The 10,548-nt window shown below is 35.8% G+C and overlaps 1 protein-coding gene across 1 annotated transcript; it reads left to right on the top strand.

Annotated features, from left to right (window-relative positions):
• Positions 1-8,956: 8,956 nt before the first annotated feature.
• LOC149668600 (uncharacterized) lies at positions 8,957-10,161 on the top strand. The gene is made up of 4 exons (XM_089840772.1): positions 8,957-8,980; positions 9,042-9,192; positions 9,428-9,666; positions 9,748-10,161. The coding sequence occupies exons 1-4, from the start codon at positions 8,957-8,959 to the stop codon at positions 10,159-10,161; spliced, it is 828 nt and encodes a 275-aa protein (XP_089696898.1).
• Positions 10,162-10,548: the final 387 nt, after the last annotated feature.

Raw genomic sequence — 10,548 nt, 5'->3', positions numbered from 1 at the left:
GTAGGATGATAAGATCTCTTACAAAACGATAACATTTTCTTTTTGCAGAATATTAAATGGAAATATTTAAAAACTTTTTCGGCATTACGATTCTTTTATTAGTTGTGTAGCTATAAAGCTCTGTTTCATCTCAATATTCCAAGAACATCTTTTGATATTAACATTTAAAATTTGGTGTTTACTTTTTAATTCAGCTTTACTACATTTATATATAGTGTAAACGCAACTTCTAACTTCCTTACATAATATGGATTTTAATACTTTGTCTTTCTATAAGTGTTGAAACGATTGGGTTTATGATATAAGATTTAAACCAGAATTGACCTTGTTTCGTGTCCTCTTATACGATGAGGCTCTTAGTTTGACCCGAGCCGAAGTAGTAATAGTAGTAGTTGTGGTAGTAGTAGTTGTGGCCGGGGTTTTCGCTTTCGTTATCGTTAGATTTTAGCTTAAAAGAAACTCTATAGTATATCAACCAACCCATAGGTGGAGCTGAGCTCTGTTAGAAATTTTATTTTAATTAAAATTTTTCTTGGTCGGAGCCGGGATTCAAAAAGGCCCTTTACCACTGAACCATGATGGCTTTTCAGAGAGAGCGAGTTTTCTTCCTTTAATTTATCTCTAAAGGGTCGGGAATGAGGGAGGGTCCTATTTATTTGTGGGGTCGGATACTTCTGTATTTTTGGGGTCGGATACTTCTGTATTTTGGGGGTCGGTTACTTCTAGGTAATGAAAGTAATTTTCATTCTAATTCTGTTATCCACTTCTATTCGCAAATATTTACCTATTCTGTAAGTTATGATGCTCCATCTGTTGCTCTTCTTTCCATTACCTTTAATTTTAAGAAAGATCAGATTTCAAAATAATTTCAAATTAAATATTAAAGTTATTAATAACAACTATCTAACTTACAATTGCTTGACTGATCCTACGCAAAATCTTATGTCTTTTTCCTTATCTTGGACACAATTATTTTCCCAAACTTCTCTCAAAGTATCCCTAGTTTCTGGGTTTGGTTTAAGATCTCGTCAAGCTCCAATGGAAAGTTCTTTTTAATAATTTCCGTTGCTTTTGATAGTTCTTCACTTTGATTTGCATTTAACAAAAGTTCATAATTTTCGCATTTTTCACATAGCTTCTCATTTGATTCAAAAATGCGATGCTTTCTGTAGAGTTATGTCATAGAGTTACGTCATTTTAGCCATGCATTTTTTATCAGCTCTTATCAGTTTTTATGACCTAAAACAATGTATATTAATGGGGCTGTGACGTACGCGGATCACATTGCCCTCTACATTGTGGAAGCAAGAGTCCGAGACTCCTTTGTCATCTGCTCCTGGTCCTATATAATGCTATAATTTTGGGAAGCGAGTCCATTTTGTATTACAAAACTCTCTAAAAGAGTTTTTGCCCTGCATTGCAGTTTATGGTAGTAGTATTAAACGTCAAGTGACGCTCTCATACTTTTTGAAAGCTCGCCCTTATTTTCGGGCTGCGGGCGGGCCCAACAAACGTCGTTACGCCACTGCCAAGAAAGTTCATTCAGTAGGACCTTCAAAACGGCATATTCAATTTCCGCATCGCCTATTAAGAAAAATAACAATTTTTCTAAACACCCCAGTAACCTTTTCCCCGGGCCAAGCTGGCAACTTCCTTTCACTTATTCCTCCCCGAAACCGTTGCAGACGACTGAAGGTCGAACATATTCCTTGGAATATGTTCAGCCCTCCGCCGTCTATGTCACCTCTTCCTTTTGTTTCTTCTCTCCCCCACCTTTCTTTTTTTATAATTTCAAGCCATAAAAAGCGGACGCCGTAAAAAAAATAAAGCAGTCTATTCTCGTCAAAACTTCGGAAGGGAGAACTCTGGTGCCGCGCCACGCGAACGCGAAAATTTTGGATCGCACTGATCCGTCCCTCGTAGAGTTTTCATTTCAATTTTCAAATAGAGGAGCTTTTCTAATTATCAAGAATATGAGCCGAAGGTATGAGTAATTTTGTTTTATTAAGTCTCCAAACGGGATAAAGTTAACGGAATAGGCCTACGCTCTTAAATTTAACGTTGTTACGCGGTGCCCCTAGTCAATTTAGGGCTACCTGAACGTCCTGTGACGGAATCCCCCGCTACGACCGGCCAGAATTAAACTAGAAGGGGGCATTCCGTTACAGCTTTTTAATTTGATTTATTTATGGGAATTGACTGATCTTTGGTTTTTAATTTTTATCTATATTTACACTTCCTATTTTAACGTCACAACAATGAAACGTAGCAAATTTGGTTCAGGTTTTCGAAAATGCTATTCTTTTATATTTGCCATCTTGTGTCCCTATAGTTAATTTACTGATTTCTTAACTCGGACGTTTGTCAAAAGCCGAACTCGATTCTGTGTCGAATATTCTTTACCAACCCCACCGCGTTTTGTTACTGATGATGCTGTTTATGCTGCTTAAAGTACAACTCAACAAAGAAATCGTCTCGCTTATTACCCATAATCTTTTGGAAAAATATTCCTTGTAAGTATAAATTTATTTTTACTGACTATTACAGATACGTGTAGCTTCATAAAACCACGCCTTTTCATCTTTTAAATATCCACCCTCCCATCTTGAAACGGCTAAGAATCTTGTAAGGAAATATCCCCTTTTCGAAGATTCACCTGATTGTTGCTTTGTATGTTTTACGTATGTGTAATATTGTTAAAAATAAATGGATATATGGGGTTTGATATTAAATATATTTTTTAAGAAATTCGGAGAAAAAAGGTCTCTACCAAGTTTAAGAACTTTATGAGAGGTATAAAAGGGGTAAATTAGGTAGATTAAATTAGAAAACGTTACGCCCACAAGAGACGTGCTGAAGATACAGAGGAAGGAGAAGAGGGAGATGTCTTTGGAGCATCCGTTGAAGAGAGCACCCAGAGAATTGAAGATGATAGGGTTGAGAGTATGGTCCAGAACAGTGGTGAGAATAATGTTCAGATTGAGAATATCGTTGAAGGTAGCGTTGAGCTTATCATTGAGAATAATATTGATGTCAACGAAACTCAGGGAACAATAGTTAATGTCTCTGTAATAGTGAGATGTAAAACTGAGACTGAGAAGACTCTAGACACAACTATACAACCTGCTAGAGAGTCAAGTGCAGGTTCACCAACGGTTGTCGATTCCTCGGAACATGCCAGTGTTAACGAGGCTTCTAAACGCGGTTTTATGAACAGTCAGTGGATAAAGACATTAAAAAACAAATGTCTATGAGAAGACTACCACCTCCAATATTAAAGTGGTCAAACATTTTCAGCAAACGAATAAACAGATTTCAAAAAAGATGAAGAAGGCGAAGAGAAACGTTGATGTAACATTGGTTATGTCATTTACACCCACCAAAAATTATATACTCAATTCTCGCGTTTACTGATTGGTGTTTCGAGGACAGTTCGAATTTCCAATTTTTGGGTCTCAGCAAGTTTAGTCCTACACATCAGAATAGCAAGCGGGTCTAGTGGGCAGTTATCTGCTACTACTTATAGATGGACGATTCACTTGTAGACTTTGGGGATGAAAGATCCATTCTAGAATGGATCGGGCATTCGTTAATCTTTACACGGCAATTCAGAATAAAGCCGAAATAAAAGATATGTTAAATGTATCCAAACTTCAAAATGCTCGGCTGGTATATTTGGTCATATGAATAATTTAAAGCTATAGGTCTCATTACATAAAATTCTAATTCTAATTATTAGTTTCGAATAATATAAGCTTAACCTCAATATCACGCGACATTTAAATCTTTAGATTTAGCAAAATCATCTGAAATTTACTGTTTTCAATTTCCCTTTTATGCCTATAGATCCGTCGCCTTCTAAAATTACTATTGATTAGCTTTGACACTTCATTCCTTATATGGGATTCCCTTAACTAAATAAAATCATTGGGAAATCTTATTGCTGACTTAAAGAGACGACTGATGTATTCTCTACCACTAAATGGCTTTATTGCTCTATAGTTAATTTTTAATTTTACATACACCTTATTGAACAGAAATCAAAGCTCGCCGACACCTGTAATAGTTTTGGATTCCGATGAAATTGACGAGGCAGATGAACTCGAATTAAGGTCTTTCATTAAAAAGTAAGTAATTTTGGTGGCGATAGATGTTTGTTTGAATATTATATAATGTCAAACCGTTCATAAAGTACAATGTTTCGAAATAGTTATTTAAGTTCACATTTTAGGATCCGCCTTAAACACCGTCAAAGATTAGAAATTAATATTCTATTCCTTCCTTAATTTTCAAGTAACGAAGAAATGTTTGATGTGGTTGTTGGTGGCGCTGAGTCGTCAACTGAAAAAACCGAGAACATTGCAATTCACCACCCAAACACTCCTTGTGAAGGAGCTGAAAAGGCTGGTATGAACAAAGCACCAAGTAAAAGTTCGTTAAACGAAGAAGATAAAGATGACTTTTTCAAGCGGAAATGATATTGAATGCAGGGTTTTACAAAGATATTAGATGCCTTTTTTAATACCAGGGGCAAATGCCTAGTCAATGACGTGATGGAGCAATATCAAAGAAAGCCCTAAGAAAAGAGAGAAGCGGCTAATTCAAAATGCGACATTTGTACTCATCACTACGAAAGAAAATCCTAGCAATGATTTAAGTTTCCTGGATAATGATCTACATAGAGATATCTTTTTGTAATTTAAAAAACAAAATTTCATTAGTCACTGTGATAAAAAAAACTAATTAATACTAGTAAAGAAAACAAACCAAAGAAAAGTAAGAAAAAAGCTCAGATGCAAAATGAAGAGGTGCCCATCGTATTAACTTCGGGCTTATCAGGACTAAGTGGCCTTCTTAAACCAAGTTCCTCCAAAGTTTCATTTTTTGATTAAAGCAATTTAAAGAAGACTACCACTGCAAAAGCCCCTTTCCCCAAAGAAAGGAGAGAGGTCACCAACAAAGAAAAAAACTAGTCTTTCACTCTCAAATAAATAACAGGACTGTTCGTCGTAATTTAATAAATTGTGATAATTTAATTTCCCAAGAGGTACCAATTAATGTTCCTCGAAGTGGAAGCTACCCTATTAATGACTAAAAGCAAGTTTGTAATATTCCTAGTGATTATTTTTATTATTTAAACTGTGATAATAAAATGTTTCAGGTAATTGATTAATTACTTTTGAACAACTTTCATTTGGGCTATCCATTTCTATTTATTTTGTGTTGCCTCCAATAGCCTCAAGTATAATGCCCTTCAATGATTTTTACCTCTCCGAGTGACGTTTGTCACGGAGAGGTTCTAATTTCGACGTGTCTGTCTGTTGTTACACCCCAGGAGACCGCGTTAGCAGTTTGCAAATTTGAGCAAATGTGTTCTCAATTTCTGGACCGCATTTACAGTTCCCGGAAATTTGGAAAATTGTATTCCACTAAGACGAGCTATTACTCAATTGTATGTCTAAGGACTCATTTTCATAGGCGCGAGTTGCGTGAAAATATCGAGCGAAAGCGACAAAAAAATAAAAAAGTACGCTTCAGCTATAGCGAGACCACTTTCTTTCAGGACAGAAATGCTCGCTTTAGATAGAACCGTCTTTGCTAAAGCGCGAAAGTCGCGCTAGAACGATTTAAGCTTTGAATAGATATTTTCCGCTAAAGCGAAGAGAGAACGCGGTCTCGATGTGTCAATGGCCAATCACTTTTTATTGGAGGTGGAGCTAAGGAAATTCAGCGAAATTCAATCAATTATAAAAAACTAAAACAAAAAATAGAGGAATAAAGTTGGGTTCAAAATGGGAGGAAAGAAAAGCTATTCAAAGAAATAAGAAATATAGAGCCTCCCTGGGAAGAAGTAGAATTTGCAGTTTCTTAAGCAAGTCAGTTTAGTAGGTAAGTGTATTTAAACCCTTATTTAACTTCTAGCTTCTATGAAAAGAAATAAGCTAAAAAGGAAAGAGAAAGCTTGCGCGACATCGTTTGTAAGCGTGGTTTTTTGGGCCGCGCGTTTTCAAGCGAAGCGTGAGCGTTTTCGAATTTTCTAGCTTCTATGAAAACGAGCCTTAACACCACCATCATTTGGTCTTTTGTCCATCCCACATGGAAACCAGTCTGTACTTACTGGCTTCCAAACAACACCATCATCCGGCCTTTTGTCTATGCCACATGGACACCATTCTCTCTTTACCCGCTTCTGAACACCACAAAGATCTGGTCTTTTTGTCCATCCCACAAGGACACCAGTCTGTTCTTACTGGCTTCTAAACACCACAATCTTCCAGGTATTGTCATACCTATTTCATAAACTGTTAAAAATAAGGGTTTGTTGAAGTTCTCAAAAAGGAATACTTTCAAAAAATAAACCCTTTGCTTAACAATTTATAACCCCAAGGGTGCTAAAAATATTTTTAAACCCTCTAAACAATACCCTTTTTACATATAAACCCCGAAGGGTTTAAAATAGGGGCATTTTATTAATCTAATCCTTTTCTATTCCTTTAAGATTAATGGTTTTATAAAGGTTTTATTAATTTTTAAACCTTTTTCAAGCCGTCTTAAGTCCTTTATTTTAAAGTTCCAAAAAACAACATTTACAGTTAAAACTGTTTAAAATCCTTTTCGATACAATACTTTTGATGTTATTTTAAAGGCTTTTATACATTTAATCCTTTTTTAAACCATTCCAATTCCATTATTTTCAAAGACATGATACAAAGGACAGTTACAAGGGAAAAAGTCACGCTTTTGAAATTATATTTAAAACGATCTTTATTCCATTTTACTCGAAAAATGGATAATAATAAATACATTAACTTTCGATATTTTTATGGTCACCCGAAACTCAATCATTTAATTTTAAATTAAATTTAAATCGGTTTATATCAAACGTAGCAAAGACACTAAGAAATGGTGGAGACAACACCGAATTCCTGAGCAGATAAACTAGCATCAAAAACCTACTTAAACCATTAAAAAACCAAAGATAAATTGTTTTCATTTTAACATACGAGCGCGAAGTGGCGAATGTGCATTGTATAGCAATACTCTACACCCGACGCACAACCCCCCCCCAAAAAGGGGTATCCACTCCTTTCTTGCTCCACGGCCTTCCACACCTCAAAATCCGGCCCGATTATTTTCACACTATGCATATGTAAACGCTTTCTCCTTGTTCAGGTAGTTCTGTATTTACTATTTCGTCTTGACAGGAAAATTCGTTTCTACCTTTATCTTGTTCAATCACTTGTTTATGATATTTAGCAACATGTTTTCGAAACGTATCAATTCTTCTAAAACTTCTTCCACAACCATCTAAACCACACACCATATTGAAGTCTTTCTGACTTTCATGAGTATTTTTAATATGACTTAAGAGCCACGAAAAACGCTTTGAGTAGAAACGACACATAAAGCAACGGTATTCCATATTTTATCAGGTACAATAACTCAGTTTTTGTCACTCAGAACAGATCACAAAGATTCAGAGGAAAGTCTGATAAATTTTCTCCGTATTTCAAGGTGACTATATTGGTTTTGAGTTTTTTAAGCTAGGAGCCATGGAGGTTACTCTATTGTAACGTTCGAAAGACCATAGTGTTACTGCATTTTCATCTTACGAATAGAGAACGTCAGTAAGGCTCCAAGGTTACCAATACCTTTGTGTCACGGAAAGGATTCTTAGAACTGGTTGAAACTGCACTCTTTCCAAGAATTTTTAGTAACAGCAGGGAGGAGAGAGCTGGTAACAGCCACGCACAGTAACGCCCTTTTTCTTATCTGTGTACATCTTTAGATTCGGTACGGCTTTCGTAAAAGGGGGTACTAACTAGAAATAGGAACTGGAAATAGGAAAGAGCTCTTGTGGCCTACAACAAAACTTGTCGGAATATATAATTCATTGCGGGGATTCAGTGGAACTGCAATAACGGAAACTTCATAGTTTATCTAAACTTATTTTATAAATAAACGCGATTTAATAAAGAAAATGACGAAAAACTGTGCTCTTGATTCTTTGAATTTGACTTTGGATGACGAAGACTATGAACGGCCTAGCTATCTTGTTCAGATAGAAAGTTACAAGAAAACAGTTTCTCAACAAATGGTAAAGATTAAACATCTTGAAAATGAGAATGGCCAATTAAAAGGTCTCTAGAAAGTGTAAATCCGTAGTAGAATATGTTGACAACAGTCAATGTTTTTGCACGTGGAGAGCTCAACCAACAGACCCAAATAGAAATCACAAAACAGAAAAAGAGGAAACTTGCATTAAAAAAGGAACTCAAGAAAGTGAGAAAAATCAGCGATGGCCAAGCCTCACTTATTTTGAAATTATGAAAGATTAATGGTAATGTTTTCATGTTAATTATCAAAATCCATTTTATTTAACAGCTATTAGTTAAATGAATAGGAATCTTGCCTGTGGATCAGTTAAATGAAGGGGAATTAAAATCAGAACAAGAAGTGATTTCCCCAACCCTGCAAGATGGGCAGGGTTTTGACTTCTAAAATATAAAATATTTACATCCATACTTTATTTTTTTATTCCCGAAAAAAAAATCTGAATTTACTTCAATACCAAATAATTGACACATCCCCTCGGCATTTCTGTTTTTCTCCTACGAAGAAAGGGCCTGTCACAGTTACTACCCCTTGTACTTCTTATACTTAAGGAGCGTTCAGATTACCCGTTTTTTGTCAGCTGACTGGGTCGGACTGACAAGTCGGTCTGCCAAGTCGGATAGTGTGAAAAAGGGGCCTGACCGGAGTTTTGTCTATCTGTGGACCGGATTTTAATCGGTATACGACCCGATTGGAGTCGATCTGACCAAAGTCGGAACTCTCTTGAACCAATCAGAGAGCTGCATTTAAAGTCGTAACAGTCACATGATAGACATTATATGGCATATATTTTCCATCACCTTGGTCGCCTCGATTGACGTTTAACCAAGGCTTAGCGAGAATGGGAACGAAAACGAAAGCCGTGGTACGTGCATTTTAATTAATACCTTATAAAATACCTACATCCATTTTTAAAACCATTATAGAAGTTTAATTGGGGAAGCAGCGACACGCGGAGGTTAATTGAATTTATCAAAGATCGAGATTTCATATATAATTCTAAACATGCCAACTATAAAAAAACAGGCCTGAGAGATGAGGCTTTTGAAGAAATTTCAAGCTTGATTGGATGTTCAGGTAAGGAATGAAGGTTATTTTTATTCATTGTTACTAATAATCATATTAAAACATCGAAAAATACTTGATTTTGGACAATTGTGAACATCCAACATCTTTATTATTTGTTGGTTTTGTTTGATAATTCTAAAGATAAGCCAATTAACCAAACCATGAATAGATTATGACCAAAGCAATTACTGAGACCAAGATAATGATATTGTGGAGCCTTCATTTGGTTGTTGTAATTTTGCAGTTTTGGATATCAAATCTCGATGGGAAGGTTTGAGAACCTATTTCTCAAGAGAGCTTGCAAAGGTTGTCTCATCCAAAAAAAGTGGTTCAGGAACGGATGACGTATATGAACCCAAGTGGGACTTTTTTACGGATTTGTTATTTTTAAAAACATCCCTACAACCGAGAAAGGGTCGGTCAAATCTGGACATAACCTCAGTGCCAGAAAAACCACGTAAATCTAATGAGAACTCTTCGGCGGTAAGATAAACATTAAAAACAAACAAAATAATAACAACTATGAAATTATAAAGATATTTTTGTTCGGTTTTGAACACCAAGGAGGTGGATCCAGCCGAATTATGTTCAGCAACTTTTTGTTTCTTTGCCGATGAAATTATTGAACCGGCAGATGATGAAGATGATAATAATGGACCCAAGGAAAAGCTATCGAAAGCGGCTACCCCAGCACCGTCCACATCAACTACATCCTCCACCCATTCAGAATATTCCACTTTAGACCAACGAAAAAAACGAAAAAAAAATAATCAATCGTTAACCGATGAATTTTTAGGAGAAGCATTATCGTGTCTAAAAACCCCGCAAAAGCCGCCAGTTGCTGAGGTACGTGACGAGCATGATATATTTGGGGCCTTCGTTGCAAGCCAAATGAGACTTTTAGAGGCCAAAGATGCTGACAAACTTAAATGCCAAATTATGAACATGATTTTCCAAAAAACAAAACCAGGATTTTGATTACGAATAAAAGAATGTACAAGAAATGGAAGTATTTTTCTATTTTTATGGCTATAGCTTGTCAGGATATGTGATTTAATAAATTCGAATTTTGTTCCACTGGAATTCCAATGCGCCTTCATTACAGAAATAATTCATATATTCTTCTTGAATACTTTTATGTATATATGATCAGCCTCTTGAGTTGCAAAACAGTTCTCTCTGTTTTTACTAGAGAAAGACTCGGTTGTAAATGTTATTCCGTTAATTTTTACAGATTTATAAAAATATAATGTCTTCTCGAGTAAATTGTTCAACCTGAAAATATTTCTCTCCTTAACGCAAATCTCTACTGTAGTAGCAGGGCCTACCATTGCAAATTTCCTCACATCAGTTGTTGATGGAAAC

The sequence above is a fragment of the Phalangium opilio genome, unplaced genomic scaffold, assembly GCF_054372755.1.
Source record: "Phalangium opilio isolate 3A_F unplaced genomic scaffold, DU_Popi_V2 ptg000055l_1, whole genome shotgun sequence".
NCBI classification, from domain to species: Eukaryota; Metazoa; Arthropoda; class Arachnida; order Opiliones; family Phalangiidae; genus Phalangium; species Phalangium opilio.
This window is presented reverse-complemented; position numbering and strand designations above follow the sequence as displayed.

Coding starts and splice junctions, on each gene's coding strand:
- LOC149668600 (XM_089840772.1), top strand. CDS start 8,957: ATGGGAACGAAAACGAAAGCCGTG. Junction 9,193..9,427: donor AAGCTTGATTGGATGTTCAG/GTAAGGAATGAA, acceptor GTAATTTTGCAG/TTTTGGATATCAAATCTCGA. Junction 9,667..9,747: donor CTAATGAGAACTCTTCGGCG/GTAAGATAAACA, acceptor TTGAACACCAAG/GAGGTGGATCCAGCCGAATT.